Source organism: Schistocerca americana, chromosome 2, assembly GCF_021461395.2.
Source record: "Schistocerca americana isolate TAMUIC-IGC-003095 chromosome 2, iqSchAmer2.1, whole genome shotgun sequence".
Lineage (NCBI taxonomy): Eukaryota > Metazoa > Arthropoda > Insecta > Orthoptera > Acrididae > Schistocerca > Schistocerca americana.
The window spans coordinates 759,754,711-759,774,861 of record NC_060120.1 but is presented as its reverse complement, the minus strand read 5'-3'; the positions used below and the strand labels follow the sequence as shown (position 1 = coordinate 759,774,861).

At 39.2% G+C, this 20,151-nt stretch overlaps 1 protein-coding gene across 1 annotated transcript in view; it reads right to left on the bottom strand.

The window, feature by feature from the left end:
• The window catches only part of LOC124594899 (transcription initiation factor TFIID subunit 5), a 64,695-nt gene extending 50,324 nt beyond the window's left edge, over window positions 1-14,371 (bottom strand). The window contains exon 1 of the mRNA XM_047133374.1: window positions 14,215-14,371. Coding sequence (XP_046989330.1) covers window positions 14,215-14,277 — 63 coding nt within the window. The 5' untranslated portion in view covers window positions 14,278-14,371. The remainder of the gene's footprint in view (window positions 1-14,214) is intronic.
• Between the last annotated feature and the right edge of the window lie 5,780 nt (window positions 14,372-20,151).

The following is a 20,151-nucleotide window of genomic DNA, read 5'->3' as shown; positions in this document are numbered from 1 at the left end:
CACTCAATACAGAGTCCTGTGGGACTCCACTATCCTGGATATGGGGGGAACTAGGGGAGGACCAACTTGGACACAGAAAGTACAGAGTGTTAGGAAGTTTTGGACAAAAATCAGGAGTTGGCCATGGAGACCCCACTCATATAAAGTGGCAAGGATATGATGTCGCCACGTTGTATCATATGCTTTCCGGAAATAAAAAAAGACAGCAACCAGGTGTTGGTGCCTGGAAAAGGCTGACGGATGGCAGGCTCAAGGGACACAAGATTATAAGTGGCAGAGTGACCCTGGTGGAAACCACCCTGGCATGGAGCCAGTAAGCCACGTGACTCTGGGACCCAACACAATGGCTGACTCACCATATGTTCTGGCAGCTTAGAAAGAATGTTGGTGAGGCTGAAGGACCAATAGCTATCCACATCAAGCAAGTTTTTACCGGGTTTGAGCACAGGAATGATGGTGCTCTCCCACCATTGCAATGGAAAGATGCCATCACACCAGATCCAGTTGAAGATGACAAGGAATGTCGCTTGTAGTCGGCCGAGAGATGTTTAATCATCTGGCCGTGAATCCGATCTGGCCCAGAATCTACGTCAGGGCAATGTGCGAGGGTGCTGAGGAGCTCCCACTCTGTAAATGGGGCTTTAAAGGGTTCACTGTGGTATGTAGTGAACGAGGGGACTTCCCCTCCCATCCGCCGTTGGAGTGTGCAAAAGGCAGGGGGGTAATTCTCCGACACAGAGGCTCGAGCATAGTGCTTGGCAACTTCATTTGCATCAATAGATAACGCTAGGGACACCTTTGAGGTCTGGTACCCAAAAACACATCTGATCTTCGCCCAGACTTGGAAAGGTGATGTGTGGCACCCAATGGTCGCAACATATCTCTCCCAACTCTCCTGTTTCCGTCTTTTTATAAGCTGGTGAACACGGGCATGGAGGTGTTTGGAAGCTATTAGGTGCTCCAGAGAAGGGTGACACTTACGTCGCTGTAGAGCTATGTGGCAGCCCCAGTATTTAGGAGGCAGAGGTTGAGCTGAGACAGTAAATTTTCGACATCTCTACCTTGGCCAATAAGCAAGGTGTCGCCCCACAAGGAGTTACGGGCATTAAAATCTCCCAAAGCAAGTTCATGAATCAGTACAGCCAATACATTCAGGGGTACTGCACCATCTGGAGGAAGATATACATTGCAGACAGTTATTTCCTGCGTTGTCCTTATCCTGACAGCCACTGCTTCATAAGGAGTTTGAAGGGGCACAGGTTCACTACATATAGAGTTCAGGACATAGACACAAACTCCACCCGACACTCTATTATATTCGTTGCGGTTCTTCCCTATAGCCATGGAGGACAGGGATCCGCATTTCCGATAACCAGGTTTTCTGGAGGCAATGCAGAAAGCATGTGTAAAGCTTAACAGTTGCTTTAGCTTAGCCAGGTGATGGAAAAAACTGCAGCAATTCCACTGGAGGATGTCGTTATCGTGAGGCTGGGAAGCCTCCCTACAGTCATGGAGGGCAGGGGTCTGCATTGCCGAGAACCAGGTTTCCTGGAGGCAATGCAGAAAGCAGGTGTAAAGCTTAACAGTTGCTTTAGCTCAGCCAGGTGGTGGAAAAAACTGCAGCAATTCCACTTGAGGATGTCGTTATCGTGAGGCTGGGATGGCATGAAACGCTCAATGAGGCAGTTTATGCCTCAGGGTCACCTGCTGCCACCGACTAAGTACCTTTGCGATCAACATCCATTATGTCTGAAGGCCCAGTGAGATCTAGGTCCTCAGCAGACGCCACAATCTCCACTTCATCCTCAGACGCAGAGCTTGTAGGTAGCGAGGGTGTGGGTGCCACCGCAGTGTCTTGGTTCTTGGGGGTATTTTTCTTTTTCAGTTTCTCTCGCTGCTCCTTAGGTTTTTCCTGCTGCGAGGGCTTTACTGATTCAGTCTCAGGGATTGAGGAGGACTGTAAAGCCCTACAACCAGCTCCCTGTGGGTGCTTCAGCTACTGGCAGATGTCTGCTTTGTCACTGGTAGGAACCTGAGAAGGGAGTGACCCAAGGGTCGCCTTCCTAGCGAGAGGAGCCAAAGAAGACTTGCGCTTCTCTGGCTGAGAAGTGGGAACTGATGTCCCTGATGGTTCGGCCGTGGCAGGGGGGTTGGGGGTGGGGTTGGCGTTGCTCCCAAAGGAGGTGATGCAGGAGCAACCAACCATCAAGGGGGCAAGTGGAGTCTGACGGCTCTGAGAGCCAGCGGTACACGGCGGAAGTGAAGGTGCTAGAACTGTTGTCGTAGCGGCGGCTTAAGTGGATGTCATATGCACAGGATGTAGCCTCTGAAATTTCCTCTTAGCCTCAGTGTAGGTCATTCTGTCCAGAGTCTTATATTCCATGATTTTCCTTTCTTTCTGTAAAATCCTGCAGTCCGACAAGCAAAGGGAATGGTGCTCTCCGCAGCTGACACAGATGGGAAATGGGGCACATGGAGTATTGGGATGTGAAGGACGTCCACCATCTCGACAGGTAATGTTGAAAGTATAGCCGGAAGACATATGCCAGAGCTTCCAGCACTTAAAGCACCACATCGGGTGTGGGATATATGGTTTTACATCATAGTGGTATACCATCACCTTGACCTTTTTGGGTAATGTGTCACTCTCAAAGGCCAAGATGAGAGCACCAGTGGCAACCTGATTATGCCTCAGACCCCGAAAGGACGTGCTGGACAAAGTGAATGCCCCGTCCCTCTGTTGGCGTGCAGCTCCCAATCAGACTGTAAAAGAAGGTCCCTCTGGTATATAATACCCTGGACCACATTTAAACTCTTATGGGATGTGATGAAAACATCCCCCATTTTGTCACATGCGAGTAATGCCCGTGACTGGGTAGAGGATGATTATTTTATCAAGACTGACTTAGAGTGCGTATTGGACAATCCCTCCATCTTCCCAAACTTGTCCTCTAAATGCTCCACAAAAAATTGGGGCTTCACTGACATGAAAGATTCCCCATCAGCTCTTGTACATACGAAGTATTGGGGCGAATAAGGTCTGCTGACATCCTTAGCCTGGCATTCCTCCCATGGTGTGGCTTTGAACGGGAATGATTTGGGGTCATACTTCTTCACATTAACGTTTAGCACTTAGAGACTGCTGGTGTTGGACCACAAGTAAGAGATTATGTACTATGCTTCGTGGCATGTCATCCGCCCTGATGCACCCCAATCCGACCAGGGGCCTTCCCGACACTCGCCGCCCAGCCTCAGTGAAGGCCATCTGGCAGGATGGCCATTGCCAGGAGTCCTGATGCCCCAGGGAGATGGGCATTTACTCCTTGGCATATGTGGGTAGTTACCGGTACAAGCATCAGCAGAGTGATCCCTGTGCAGTCAGGGGGCTACAACCAATAGAGTACATGCAGTGCCACCACATGATCATCATTGATGCAGAAAAAGACATCGCACAGTGGATGAAGGAAAAGGAAACCGGGAAGGTGTCCTCAACCAACAGCTGGAGAATGACCGGAACTGCAAATCCATGACAATAAAGAGGGCTAAAGATCTGAGTGCATGATGGTAAAATGCACCATGTAAGGTGCCCTGCCCTACTTGGCCGTATTCTAATCTCCGGACCCACAGGGGGTCATTGAAATTGTGTTTGGCATCATATGAAAGGTGTGGAAGGCATAAATACCTGCCATCCAATCGAAGACTTCAGTTTATTAGTGCTTTCTTGTGGCGGTGCAGCAGCTGTATGCTGCAATATAGTAGAGATCTGAAGAACACAAAGTGTTTAGTCTGAGATAACCTGGAACATGCATTTTTATTTATTTATTTATTTATTTTTAATTTCAGAACTGATGATTGTGACTCTTTGGTCCTGAGTTGAGTGGGGAGACTGAACACGAGACTTAAAAGGCTCTGTGAGAAGCGAGGCTGCATCTTCCTGGACAAATATAGGGGTCAAGAACTGTAGGGTCCCCTTAAATGGGTTAGGTGTGCACTACACCTCAGAGGCTGCTATTGAGATACCTGACTGTGTGTCTGGTGCACACAAGGGTTTCTTAGACTACATGACTCTCCACCCAATCCAGATAATGACAGCTGTAGGAAACCCAGAAGTATCAGTGTAAGATCGAAAGAAATGCCTACCACAGGTGAGAGTATTAAAATCCTAATGGTAAACTGCTAAAGCATTCGCAATAAAGTGCCAGAGTAGGAAGCACTCATGAAAAGCTGTGAAGCTCACATAATACTAGGTACAGGAAGCTGGTTGAAACCTGAAGTTGATAGCAGTAAGATTTTCTGGGAAAATTTAAGTGTCTATCGAAAAGATAGGCTAATGGGAAATGGATGTGGTGTATCTGTAACTGTAGACAAGAAACTCAAATCCACTGAGATAGAAATTGAATCTGCATGTGAGATTGTCTGGTCAAGACTCAGTATGAGGGCTGGGCATAAACTGATAACTGGATCCTTCTATCACCCGCCAGACTCATCTCCCAATGTAACCAAAAACTTTAGAGAAAACCTCAGTTCACTTGTACGTAAGTCCTCCAATTATACTGTAACCATTGGTGGAGACTTTAATCATCCAAAAATTAACTGGGGAAATTACAGTTTTGTTAGTGGAGGATGTGATAAGACATCCTGTAAAACATTACTAATTCTCTGAAAACTACCTAGAATAGATAGATAGTAACCCCACTCATGATGGAAATATATTGGATCAATTGGCAACAACTTTCAGTGCAGGGCAGAAACATGTAGAAGGATTCTGGCTCAAGTTTAACAGAATAGTTGACCATGCACTGGATGGATACATACCCAGTAGAACAGATCATAATGGGAGCGAACTTCCATTGTATAGTCACTATAAAGAAACTTCTAAAGAAACAGATATTATTGGATAATAGGTGAAAAACAAAGCATAGGGCTATACACAGAGAGATGCAGAATGAAACACATTTGGCTACCAAGAGAGCAATGCATGATGCCTTCAATGACTATCATAGTAGAATATTGTCAAATGATATTTTACAAAGAAATTCTGGCCATATGTACACGCTGTTAGTGGCACCAAAGTTAGTGTCCAGTACCTAGTGAATGAGACAGGAAATGAAATTGAGGCTAGCAAAGTGAAAGCTGAAGTATTTAACTCTGTTTTCAAATGTTTCTTTACAAAGGAAAACCCAGGATAATAGCCCCCATTTAATCCTCGTATCACTGAAAAGGTGAATGAAATAAGTATTAGTGTCTGTGATGTTGAGAAATAGATGAAATCTTTAAAATTGTATCTGGAATCTCTGTCAGTTCCTATACTGAATTTGTGACTGAGTTAGCTCCTTTCTAACCAAAATGTATCATAGATCTCTTGAACAAAAAAACATACACAGTTCTTGGAAAAAAGCACAGGTCACACTTGACTCCAAGAAGAATAGTAACGCGATAAATAAAACTATCATCCAATGTCCTTGACATCAGTTAGTTGTAGAATCTTAGAACACAGTCTGAGCTCACACATACCGAGGTATGTTGAACAGTCGACCTCCTCAATGTCAGATAGCATGTATTCCAAAAACATCGATCATGTGAAACCCAACTCACACTTTTCTCACATCACATACTGAAAGCTTTCGATCAAGACAGTCAGGGAGGTGCAGTATCTCTTTATTTCTGAAAAGCATTTGACTCAGTACCACACCTACCATTATTGTCAAAAGGACAACCATACGGGGTATCAAGGGAAATATATGACTGGACTGAAGACATTTTGGTAGGCAGGGCACAGCATGTTGTTTTGGATGGAGAGTCATTGTCAGGTGTAGAAGTAACTTCAGGTGAGCCACAGGGAAGTGTGTTGGGAGCCTTGCTGTTCATGTTGTGTATTAATGACCTTGCAGACAATATTAATAATAAAATCTGGCTATTTGTGGATGGTGCAGTTATCTATAATGAAGAAGTTGCGTAAATATTCAGTCACATCTTGATAAGATCTCAAAGTGGTGCACAGATTGGCAACTTGCTTTAAATGTTCAGAAATGTATAATTTTGTCTTCACAACATGAAAAAGAAAACATAGTATCCTAGGACTATGACATCAATGAGTCACTGTTGAAATGTATCTGGGTGTAACACTTTGTAGTGATATGAAATGGAATGATCACATAGGCACAGTTGTGGGCAAGTTATTGGTAGAATATTAGGGAAGTGCAATCAGTCCATAAAGGAGACTACTTACAAATCTCTCATGCAACCAGTTTTAGACAATTGCTAGAGTGTGTGGGACCCATACCAAATACGTCTAACAGGAAATATTGAACATATACAGAGAAGGGCAGCACAAATGGTCACAAGTTTGTTTGGTCCATGTGAGAGTATCACAGAGATACTGAAAGAACAGAATTGGAAGACTCTTGAAGACAGACAAACTATCCTGAGAGAGTCTTTAACAAAGTTTCAAGAACTGACTTTAAATGATGACTCTAGGAATATACTACAATCCCCTACTCATTGCTTGCATGGGATCATGAGGATAAGATTAGAATAATTACTGCACACACAAAGGCATTCAAACAATCACTCTTTCCATGCTCCATACATGGGTGGAATATGAAGATACCCTAATAACTGGTACACTGGGATGTACCCTCTGCCATGCACCTCACAGTGGTTTGCAGAGTATAGATGTAGATCTAGACCTATCTTCCGATGTTTCATCTCACTGTTCTATTTCAAATAGCATCTTCATACTGTTCTGTTTTGGCTTGTGCATGGTCCGTTGCATAGTATAGCATCTCAGACCTTTTGCAGTTAAGTCTACTGGTTGATTGTGGAACAGCCTCAATCCCTTCCCCTCCCCCCCCCCCCCCCCTAATTCCAGTCAGTTGGCCCACCAGAATTTTTAGTGTAAGAATAGCACAATGTGTTCTATATGGAACAGTCTTTGACTGAGGAACTCCCATTTAGCATATCTTCACCATAGTAGATTAATCTGAAAGAACATCACCACAAACAACTCATGACATAAATATTAAATATCTTTTAGATATAATGATGTATGTGTATGGAGACTGAAGGGATGAATGAAAATTTGTACCAAAGTTGAGATTCAAACCCAGGTCTCCTGCTCACTAGACAGATCCACTTACCATTATGCCACCCTTGCACAGTGGCTTTGCATGGACTACCCTAGCATGCCTCCTTCATCAATCCAAATTCCCATTCATACCTATACCCACATGGTATTCTCTAAAATTCAAAAAGCAATGCAGAGGTTCTCCAACTGTCTCGGGATAGCACCTCAGCATCAAACAAAACAGGGGATTATGCCTGAAACCCAGGCATAGGCAATTTACTCAAATGAAATATATGATTCCAGAGACATTTTTAAATCTCAAACATCTATTACATATATACCTGTATGCAGACTGAAGCGATGAATGAGACAGCTTCTGCAACGCTGCTCAAATTTAGGGGGAATACCAAGTGGGCTGAGGTGTGAATGTGAATTTGGTTTGAGGAGAGAGGTGTGCCGATAGTCTGTGCAGTTGTGCAAAGCCACTGCGCCAAGGTGGTGTCGTGCTTAGTCAATCTGCCTGGTGACCAGGAGAAGCAAGTTTGAATCCCGAACTGGGTACAAATTTTCATTCATCACTTCAGTTTGCATATATACATCATAGATGTCTGAGGCTTGAAAAGGTGTCTGAAACCATATAGTTTCATTTCACTTCACTATTTCATCTCTCAAAGCTACCAACTCATCTTCTACTGTATTCCCTTCTCCTGTTCCTGTCAATTGTTTCCTAATACTCCCATTGAAATTCTCCACAACCTCTCATTCTTTCAACTTATCCAGGTCCCATCTACTTAAATTTCCACCCTATTACATTTTTTTCTGTTTTAATCTATAGTTCCTCACCAATCAGTTGTGGCCATAGTCCACATTTGCTCCTGGAAATGTCTTACACTTTAAAATGTGATTCTGAAACCTTCTGGTGTCTCCTAGTCACTTCCATGTGTACACCCGTGATTTATAAATAAAGTGTTAGTGATGATTAAATTATGCTCTGTGCAAAATTCTATCAGGCGGCTCCCTCTTTCATTCCCTTCCCCCAGTCCATATTCTTCTACTATTTTCCTTTTCCTACTATTGAATTCCAGTCCCCCATCACAATTTCTTTTTCTTTCTTTCTTTTTTGTCTTATCATGCCTCTTTCACTCTTTCAATCTCCTCATCATATGTGGTGCAATTTGGCATATAATATTGTACTACTGTGGTGGCTGTTTGCTTCATGTTTATCTTGGCAGCAATAATGTGTTCACTATGCTGTTCATAGGAGTTTACTCACATTTCTGTTTTCTTATTCATTATTAGACCTACTCATGGATTACCCTTATTTGATTTTGCATTTATAACCTTGTACCCACCTGACCAGAAGTCCTGTTCCTCCTGCCGCCGAACTTCACTAATTCCCACTATGCTGGTGTAAGCCTTCACCAGCACACCAGTCAGCACTAGAACACACTGCATAGCAGGCACTAAACTAAATGTGCCTATGACAAGAGAAGGCCAAGACATGCCCCAAGCTATGTGCTGCTAACGCCCCAATGTCAGCGTGCATATAGGCTGCCGACCGAGCAGCCTCAATCTCAGTACCTTTGTACATCGCATCAGGACTCAGTTCGCATTGCACCTCTATACATTGCACTGTGCTCTATTCTTCCACAGTGTTTGTCATCACCTAGCACCTTAGCTACCTGTGAGGGAACGTTAGTCATTGTATAAAGTTGTGATATACAAACGGTCAAGATTCAAGAATTAGTACACATTATTTGATTGCTGTTAACCACAGAACCTCAGATTGGATACCATTGAGGTTAAGTACTCAATTTGTACTTGTAATAAAGTGTATTTTAACCACATATGCATTTTGTGTTGTAGTGAGAAGAACCCGGCCACCCACTTATCATACCACTCTCTCCTCATCCAGTCAGGAGACACAAATCATTTCAAGAGGACACAGCCACAACACCCACTATATCTAACTTCAATGTACCCATTTCTCTTTTTAAACTTTCTAATGTGTCTGCCCAATCTGAGGATCTAACATTCCACACTTCACCCAATACAATGCTAGTTTTGCTTTTCCTGATAGCGGTGTCCTCTTGAGTAGCCCCGACCAGAGATCTGAAAGGGGGACTATTTTACCTCCAGAATATTTTACCCTAGAGGATACCATCATCATTTAACAATACAGTAGAGACGCATGCCCCCAGAAAAAATAATGGCTGTAGTTTCCCTAGCTTTTAGCCATTCACAGTAACAGCACAGTAAGGCCATGTTGGCTGATGTTACAAAGCCAGACTGTTGCCCCTGCAATTTCTGTGCTTCTTCAGGAACCACACATTTTTTTTGAACACTACACAGACACCCCTCCATTGTGGTTGAACATATGATATGGGTATCTGCATTGAGGTACACAGGCCACACCACCTCAGCAAGGTCTATGGCTTGTGGTGGGAGGAATATACTTTCACAATGTTCTTGTGAAATGGATGAATCGTTTTAACAGTAATTTTTTACATCATTAAGTAACTTCGTTTCAAGAATGTATAAACAAGACAGTATTGTACACTAGGGGAAAACTGAATAAGATTGTTCTGTTTTAAACAGACTGGCCATGTATTTGGGCAGCCACAGGTCCTAAACTACATCTGACCACCCTGATTTAGGTTTCCTGTAGTTCCCTAAATTACTTCAGTCAAATGGCAAGATGGTTCCTATATACAATCACAGCACCAGACTCACTTTTGTCAAGCTAGAACTGTATGTGTGAAAACCTGTATATATGAATTACGTTGATTTTGTTCTGAAACTGTGATATCATGACATGTCCAATAGCCTTCTGAAAGTCATCCACAGATGAATAAAATTAGTAATACTACTACAAATTTTCTATGATCTGACCTAGTTTATGAGACAGGTACACCCTGTATGGTGACTTGCTGAGTAAGGATGTAGATGTTGATCTGGCAAAGCCCTATTTATAAAAGAAGATAATGCAGAATGTATAAATCATTGTTGCATTCAACCGAAATAGCTAATGTAATTGAAAACAGCTAACTATCTTCAGTAGTTCAAATTATTTTTCTCTGGTTGTGAAAATTGGCGATTTTGGTTAGAAATGTGGTTCTAACTATTTAGGTCATTACTGATGTCACCAAAGGTTTGGCACACCTATTGACATTTCATTTGTAGATCGACACAACATGCATTTCACAACCTTGTGATAGAAGCCAACAATGAATAAATCAAATCTACACATGAAGACTGACTAGACATTTGAATAGCTAGATATAGTGTGTCATCACCACCTTGAACAGTTTCCAGCCTCAGGCTGGATCTGTTGGGAACATAAAGACTTACCATCTAGTCCTGTTTTCCCACCATCTTTGGGTATTCATTCTGGTCCAGTTCTCGCCTAATTTTTCAACATACTCCTCCGCATCTTTCAGCCATCTATCCATTGGTCTACCTCTTGGTCCATTCCTTCGCATCTCCATTTCATGTATCTTCTTGGAATTCTCTTGTTTTCTATTCCCTTTAAATGCTCATACCATCTCAGCCTTGATGCTTTTATCGTGTTCTGCAGGGGTTCTACTTTCACTATTTCCCTTACCCTTTCATTCTTTATTCTGTCTCTCCTTGTTACCCCCATCCTCTTCTTACCCACATTTCAGGTACATAAGTCAGTATTGTGATGTACAACATATACATATTACTTTTTTGCTTTTTTTGTGGGATGTCTTTGTTCCAAACCAGACTCCCCTACACTTCGCAGGAATGCTTCTGTCTGGCTGCAATGTTAACTAGTCTCTCTCTCTCATTTCTTCTATTTGCCACTATTACACTTCCCAAGTGCTTGACACTCTCCACATTCTTCAACTATTCACCTCCAATCTTTATTCTGCTAGCTGTAAACAGGATCTCACATTTGAAGAGTCCAGAGCAAAAACCTGATACGTCCAAAATTCCAAATGTTCTGTCTTTTTTTTCATAATTTAATATTTCAGCCAGTGTAGTTTTAGATGATGTTGCACAACTGGTCAAAAATCTGACAAGTAGAGGGATATTTCAATATCTTGTAAACATGTGCAGTGGTAAAAACCTTACAAGTCCACACAAAACAGATTCCAAGCCTGTGTAGGTCCTGTTTCCGCTAATATTATCATTTTTCTCACAGTCATTGTTGTGTATAATTTGACCATTGTAGTTAGTTTTGTGGAGATTGTGACGAAAGTTTGACCTGGAATTATGTTGTATCAATGTAAAATAAAGAAGACAGTAACTCATCTATTCATGAAGAAAAAAATATAGAATGTCATTGGTGAAGCTGACTAAGAAAAGGAAGAAGTTTAGTTGCTAAAATTTCCCTTGTCTGAATATAAAGACAAATTAAGTTTATTATATATGTCAGCTGTCTGTATTTATTTTCAATGTTCCTGTTTTGGCTTAAGGCGATAGTTATTTGTATGCGTATCCAGAGACCACGGGCCTAAATGGAGCAGAACATTTAAGACTGTGGTCACATGAAAAAAGAGAATCACATAAGTGTAAAAACAATTTTTTTGATATTGTCAATGATGAAAATAAAATAAATTTTATTAATAATAAGAACCAATTTGAAAATCATGATGAAATAAACCTCTGTTTAAGTAGTTTAATCACAGTGGTCCCTGTACAGCACAGGCATCCTAGAAGAGAATAGTAGGAGGCACAGTTCCGTGAAGCATCTTATAAATTCTGTGTTCATATTACGTTTACTGGAACTGTCCAAGAAATACATGTGTGCTAGCAAGCATTTATGTCATTACATAAATGCTTGCTTTCACACATCATTACATGGAATAAAGAAGAGCAAGGTAGATCATTTACTCATGGAACTTAAATCTGGAGACCAATCTCTGCAAGATGGCACAGTAAAACATAAAACCCACGCACAAGCTTTAATAGATGGAACACATGAAATTATAAGAGGGTAAATTATATCATTTAAAGGTTGCAACAGCAATTATAGAGTCTTTGAATATTTAAAAAAATTGTTCTGTTCATATTTCAATAACACTTTGATCTAATACTTGTGGTTCCTGCAACAAGTATCAAGCCAAGAGGAAAGAATTTGGAGAAGGTAGTGACTATAACATCATTTGCAGAACATAAAGTAAGAGTTCATTCTGAACTTCGATTCAATAAACCATCTCACAAATTGCATCTTAGAAAGCAAAAAGTGTTGTATGACAGAAAGAAAAAGGCAAAGGAGAAGAGTAAAAAAAAATCCATCAAACATTGCAATAATGATGGACTACAGCAAAAATTTCCCTTGTCGAAATATAAAGACAAATGAAGTTTATTACAAATGTCAGCTGTCGGTATTTATTTTCAATGTTCATGTTTTGGCAGAAGGCGATAGTTATTTTTACGTGTATCTAGAGACCACAGGCCAAAAAGGAACAGACAAAGTTTCACTGTTCATTCTTCATTCTGTAAACTACTTTCTAGATCCACAAGTCAGACATTTGGAGATCTTTTGCGAATCCTGTAGAGGGCAAAACAAGAATGCAACTGTGTTGAGATTCCTTCAACATCTAGTCTACACAGAAATTGGACTTTCTAAAGATGGCATTCCTCATTAGCAGTCATTCGTGCCTAGAATGTGATAAAAATATTGGTTTGATCGGCCAAGCTCAAGAATGTCATATGCTGATGGACTGGTGTCAGGTTTTCCAGATTTCACACATTACCCTTCGCCATTTGTAGTCACTGATGTTGAGGAGCAGCTATAAATATCAACAAATTGACAGTGCATCTGGATAACACAATATACCAGAAGAAACTACCTTTCCAAACCTGGTCAATAGGAGAATCGGAAGTCATATGACATAATGCAGCACTGGTTTGGTTTAGAAGCAGCTACAATGGAGCTTACAAGCAAGCTTCGTTACTTCTTCCAGGACAGAAATGGCGAGTTACTGACTTGCAAGAAGACCAATTCAACCTCCCCTCTACTCGATACGGTAACTTTACAACAATATATGTTGAAGTTTTTTAATTCTTAAAGTAAGCTTTTTTTATATTAGCCATATAACTATTTGAATTTAGGTTTCTGATTACTTCACAGGTTATCTTAAAACATCTGTGCTGAGAAAGATAGAGACTTGCAGGACTTGAAAAGATTTTGCCATAGTGAAGTACGAGTGTATTTTGATCGTCTTCGCCGTTACGCCCACCTACTGTAAAAGGACAGAATGTTTCATAGTGTATTATTACAAGAGTACAGTAGATAATAGTTATAATGAAAATTTAAATAAGTGTATAGCTGCCTGCAATATGTTATGGGATTGTCGTAAACCTTCATCAGATATGTATAATTTCAGCAGTACCAGTGCTCTGGAATATGTGTTATCAACTCAAAGAATATAACTTGAAAAATGAAAATTCTGTGAGCCTTGAAACTTCAAATTTCGTCCCCAGAAAAAAAATGAGAGCTGTGACTTATCAGGTTTTCCCTCTGGATTCTTCATTTGCTGAGCTGAAATTTCATTCCATACTGTTACGCAGTTTCATCCCAAGCATCCAGCTATTTCTGAATCTCCACTTCCCTGTTTCCTTGGATCATAGTTATCTGTAAACACCATTGCTATCACCTTGTCTTCTTCAGTTTTTTCTGTCACTTTAGTCATTTTCTCTTCCAAGACCGTAATGAAGAGGAGAAGTGACAATGCACTGCCCTCTTCCAAACCATTTGTTTGCTGGAACCAATCATTCCTTTTATTTCCAACCACTCAGGCTTCCACAGTACATCTCCTCCACAGATTTAAAGTGTAAATACTATAACCATTGCTTGCTGGAAAAATGAGGCGTACTTTTACAGCAGGAAAAAAAAGGAGAATTATAAAGATACTAGTTTGTAAAGGGGATATCTGGCATCCACCGAAGGTATCTTCAATATATAAGCCACAAGCAGGGGTTGTTTGCTACATATGTCCAACATCAAATGCTTAAGAACATATGCACCAGTTTACTTCATACTGTATTGAGGTTACACTGGTTCTCGTTTACATCATAGTTATCCATGGGTCAACAGCAGCATTGTATAAATCTCGGCTTTTTTTACTGTACGATATAGCAATACTTCTGACTTGTTAGGAAAAATATCACGTTACCTTTAAGTTATATCGACGTAGTAGCTGCAACACAGCCAAGAGTGTCTGTTTGTCGGAAGCCATCTGTAGCTGTTTGGCTTACGATTAAAATTCTGTAGAGACGTCAACACTGACATTCATAATTGTATACACACAAACAACAGTATTGTACACATTCCAAAGCTCTTAAAACTAAAAGAGCGTCCTCACGATGGAGCAAGATGTCTGCACGTTACTGCCGTCAGAAATGGCATGCTAACCTCTTTACGCCAGTTGTAATGAGGTTTATATCATAATTTCACAAGCGTTTTATTGGTATTATCAAGATTTCAGCGTTACCAATTAGGAAATAGGAAGATTGCAGACATTAGACGTCCATTCCTCACCAATTAAACATTTCCATTGTTCCTATCACCAATGTGAAAATTTAGACTTGTGAAGACAATCATATAATACGTTCCCCGGAACCTCGCTGTCTCTCTACATGGTAAAAAATTAAAGGTTATAGTAATTATAGAGATATAAACGCTATTATAAACAAATTATATTCACTAAAGCTGCAGCACATTATCGTTGAATGTTAAACAAGACAACATAAAAAAGTTAAGAGTGATTAGATTTATTTAGAAAGGATCATAACCCCGGTTTGTCACGCGCATTGAAGTAGAGCTACCACAAAAAAATACCCAGAGGTTGCTGTCTAAACCTTAGTTTTAAAAAAAGATGCATCTCATCCACATTATTCCGAAAAAGTCTGACCCAGTTATTGAGAAGAATTCAAATCAAATCAAATCTTATTGTAGTTAGTCAAAAAATATAAGGAAAGGTACCAAAACACAATACAATACATACATACAGGTTGTTTTAAAGGTACCAATTAGTTTTTAAAAAATATACAGAAAAGAAAAGGATTTACAGTTGTACATCTCCTTGGATCAAATTTGTCACAGAATATGATACCGCCTATATTTTCACTACATGCTATAATCATCATTCATTCTGGAGGTGTTTCAAGTTTTCTTCGAATTCCAGAATATTGTAGGTTGTATTCAGAATCAGCCAATTTTTTAGTTTCTTCGCTAGTTCCTGTAGTGGCATTTCCCTCAGTGTTACAGGCAGTTTGTTGAATAGCTTAATCCCTGTGTAGTTATGGCAGTTTTGGGTTTTCTTTAGCCTTACCTGGGGCATGTCAATGTAATGTTTATTTCTTGCGTTGTGTGAATATACCTACCCACTTGCTGTGAAGTTACTCTGGTTTTCTTTGATGTCTATCAGACAGTGGTATATGAATACTGCAGAGAGAGCCATTATTTTCAGCTCCCTGAATACTGGTATGTCAGTGTTGGGTAAGCCCTTTATACCCCTAAGTGCCCTTTTCTGCCACTTAAAAACTTCCTGAGCCCCTTAAGAGTTCCCCCAAAGTATTATGCCATAGACCAGGTGCGAGTGGAAAAAGGCATAGTATGCCTCTAACATTTGGCTCTTTCTGACACAAGTCCTAAGTTTGCGCAATAAAAAAATTACTCTGGACAGTGTATTGCATAGTTGTCGCATATGTTCGCCCCAGTTCAAATTCGGGTCTAAATAAATTCCTAGCAGTTTGACAGATGTGTTTACCGTTCCTTCTGGTTTCAACTTACTCAAATGAAAATATATTGTCTCTGTTTTATTGCTATTTAAGACTAATTTATTGATTTGCAACCATGTGGTGTAGTTTTCTACCATGTCTGTATTTTTGTCCTGTAAAGTTTCCAGATTTCTGTCTGATGTTATTAAGGCGATGTCGTCAGCATATAGAATTCATTTGTCTGGCAAGTTAAGTGCGAGGTAATTGATATACACTAGAAAGAGAAATGGGCTAATTACTGATCCTTGAATAGCTCTGGTTTCCATTTTGAGTATGTCTGACAGTTGGTTCTCAATTATGACCATTTGTTGTCTGTTATCAAGGTACGATTCTATTAGCGATAACTGTGAGCCCTTTATTCGATACAGTTTTAACTTAGAAAATAGGATCTCATGGGAAATAGTGTCTAAAGCCTTACTGAGGTCTAAGAGTGTAATACAAATAATGACATGTATCTCGAAATTGGTAACAATCTCGTTGATGATATTGTCTATGGCTTTAATGGTTGATTCACCTGTCCTAAATCCAAACTGAGCGTTGTTAAATAAATTGTTCGTTTCAAAGTACTTCAATAGTTTGTTTTCATGCAATATTCAATGAGTTTTGATAAAGTAAGGACAATCGAAACTGATCTGTAGTTATTTGGACAGTCTCTGTCCCCTTTCTTATGGATTGGAACCCTGATAGTCATTTTTAGACAATCTGGAAAGATTCCCTCCTCAAGGATGCAATTTATGAGATAAGCGAACGTTAGCAATATTGTGTCTGAGATTTGTTTCAATATCGCATTAGAGAAACTGTAATAATCCTTGGTTTTGGAGTTACTCAATTTTGCAATTATTTTAGACACTTCCCTGACTTGTTTCCAACTAAAGTTTAATCCCCTAGTTCAATATGCAGTATAGTTACTCACTCTATGTATATATATTAACTCTAGATTGTCAGTGGGAGTAATATTTTTAACACTATTTACAAAGAACTCATTAAGTATGTTAGGTGCAATAGGCACTGATTCCTTTCTTACTTTTCTTCCTAATTCTTTATTTATAACTGCTCAGGCAGTTTTACACTTATTTTTAGAATTATTGATAAAATTTTCATTGGCTCTTCTCTTGGCTCCTTTTATTTCCCTTCTATAGACTTGTTTTGCCCTGGTATACTCATTGTAGTGTAATAAATATGTAATGTACTGAATCGCCTGTGAGAAAGCTAAGTGGCAAAGACGTTATCTGAGAGACTCTACGATAATTATATCGTTGAATCGGAATATTACTCTCTCTGTGGTTAACTCGTAACTAAGGGTAACTAGAGTTTCCTGTTCGCTTCTTTTGATGTCAAGTGGAGATTTGTACAAGAGACACAATAAACCATCATTATTTCATGAGAACAAAGGTGAGCGTCACGACCTTTATTAGTATTTTTGGAAGTATTAAAATAGCAGAATTGTTTCAGATTGAATGCAGCGTGTACGGAAAGAGACGTGGACAACAGCACTCGAATCTGCAATCTCATGTATGAATAGTTGCTAAAAATATCCAGCCATCTCTCCCAAGACTCTTCATACGCGCAACAAACAGTAATTCTCTTAACAGCACTATCAGAGACAATTTTATCACGTTGTTACGACCTTTTACTGCAAACATAATACATCGACAACAGACAAACAAAAAATAGACAAACACGTAAAAGAATCTACCATACTATCTTTATCTGCCTGGTTTCCCTGTTTGGCTTTTTTTATGAAGGATGATTGTAAACTTCCTAAGGGCTGCAAGTTCTGGAGTGAACCATTTGCAGCTCTGTTTCCTTTTCAAGTAATTTTGGTTATTTAGTACCTTTGTTATAATTGGTCAGTATTTATTAATATTAAAGCTAATTGTTGACAAAAAAGTTTGTAAAGGCCTCATTTACATTCTTACAGTTTAAAACTTAATTCTCCCAGTCCCTCTCCCTTAAAATGAATCTCAGTTTTTCTATGTTCTTTTCCCCTAACATTATGAACATTTTCTGTTCCATTTTATAATGCTCAGTTCTTGTCATTGGAAATTGAATCCAGATCCCACTGTGGTCAGAGATGGGTGGATCTTCAACTCCATATGAAAATGAATTTCTATCCATGTTGGTGAGAATATTATCTAGGCAAAACTTCTTTCTTGTTGATTGGTCATTAATCAGATAGAAGTTGTATGATCTTAAAATATTACTTAATTTGGTCTTAGCATTTGACTGGGTTAAGACATCAATATTAATGTCCCCTAAATAAATTGTGTGGAAATTCTTGTATTTCTGTAGATGCTGTGTCAGTTGTTCCCAGTGGGTTATAAATATATTGATGTCGGCGTCTGGAGTTCGGTAGAGTGAGATCAGAATCAACTTAATTCCTGAGAAAAGGACAGCTGCTACTTCAAATGACTGTTCTAAGCAGAAAGTTCCTAGATTCAATAACTGGTGGTCTAGATGATTATTACTTCTCAGAAAAATTGAGACACCTCCATGACCAAATCTCTGTCTGTAAAAACCTGCTTTTAATTCAAACCCAGTGCTCATTAATACATAGAATATCACATGGAAAATCTTCCAGAAATTTCTCTAGCTCATGTATTTTGTTTCTCAGACACTGTACATTGAGATGAAAAACACTTAAAATATCCTTCTCAATAGAAAATTCCCTAATTTCTGCTTGTATTCCTGAGTATTATGTGCTAGGTTCCTTGTTTTACAATTGCTTTGTAAGGCATTATCAGTGCAGTTGTTATTGGTGCATATTTCTAATCTAAAATAGTATTACTTTCCTTACTGACTGAGCTTGAGTAATATTCTAATGGCAACATATTACTAATATGCTTATGCTTAGATAGTACAATTCTATGGGTTAAACCATGGAATCGAGTCTGGATTCGTCAAGCTGACAATGACGTATCTTGTGACATTAGTGGACCAGCTCACTAGTCGCTAGACCGCGTTTACACATCAGATTTTATCGAGTACAGCCGGAATGACAGTTACCCTAAATTCGTAATCAGTTTCTTTTTTTGCAGTCAATCAGGGTAACTTTGTACCTGTCAGGGTATCTTTTTATCACTTATGACTTTTGTTTCAAATGTCTGCTACTCCACCTACCTGCATTATTTTGTACTAAATGTAATACTTTTATTACCTCGGTGATTTCTAGTTAGAATTTCAGATGTCTTTCCAACTTCCTACAAACTCTTAGGCTTGTGATAATCCGCTAATTGCGTTGCCTGTGAAGAAAACATTTGACGAAAACGATTTAAGTTGAACAATTCCAGGCCAATACAAATACCCTGATATTTCAAAGTAAATCTGCAGTAGTGAATTAACACTGTTTGTTTTTGCATCTCATTAGCATCTGATTTCCTTCTGGCATGATCTAAATTTATCAGGGGCATTATATGTAGAAAAAATCCTTTTTTTTTAAAGATTGGTCTAATGTTATCCTGAATGACAGTGTAACGTTGTAACAGTATTAAAACTGGAATTTTATTCCAATAGTTAGTATATATTTTCACTTTTCCAAGCACTAACTACAGAAGTAAAATTTACAATATCTGTTGCGATGTGTAATTTACTTTGTTTCCAGTATTTTCAAAAAATGGTAGAAAGTGGTACAAAGTTACCCCAATTGACTGTAGCTATGAGTTAAAGAAATTAATTTCCAAAGTAAAAACTAATATCTCGCAGTAATACGCCGACTTTCTGCTGCGGTTACCTATTTTATTCTCATTTCATAGCAATGATCGCAAAATTTTATGTGAAACTTTTTGGTAACTCACCCCTACTTCATAACAGCAAATCAAGCAGTTTTTCATCAGAGATTTGTAGTTACAAGTTCATCAACCACACAGTATTCAATTACTTTAATATACTGTTACTTGAAATATATAATCACATTCATTCCTATATAAATGGCATTATACAAGCATAAAAATTACTCAGAACTACAACATAATATCTTTCACAACTCTATACACGAGTGTAAGTTAATAATTACTTTAACAAACGTTTTTGTATTGTTCATCAGCATGTTGAATGTTTTTTTTCCATCTCAGGTCATACATATCTATTTAAAATAATTGAAATATCTTTCTGAGAGAGGGTGAACTGGAGATTTCCATGTGGTTTTTGTATAAGAAGCATGAACTATGAATTATTTTTAAACTGAAAGGTACCCAAGTTTTATAGATTATTTCATAGTGGTCACCTCTAACACTTATTAATTTCAACATGAAAGGTTCAGGGCAAGATTTAAAAAAAGGCCTCCTTTTGCTTTGTAACAACACAGTAGGCCTACATAAAGATGATGGTTACAG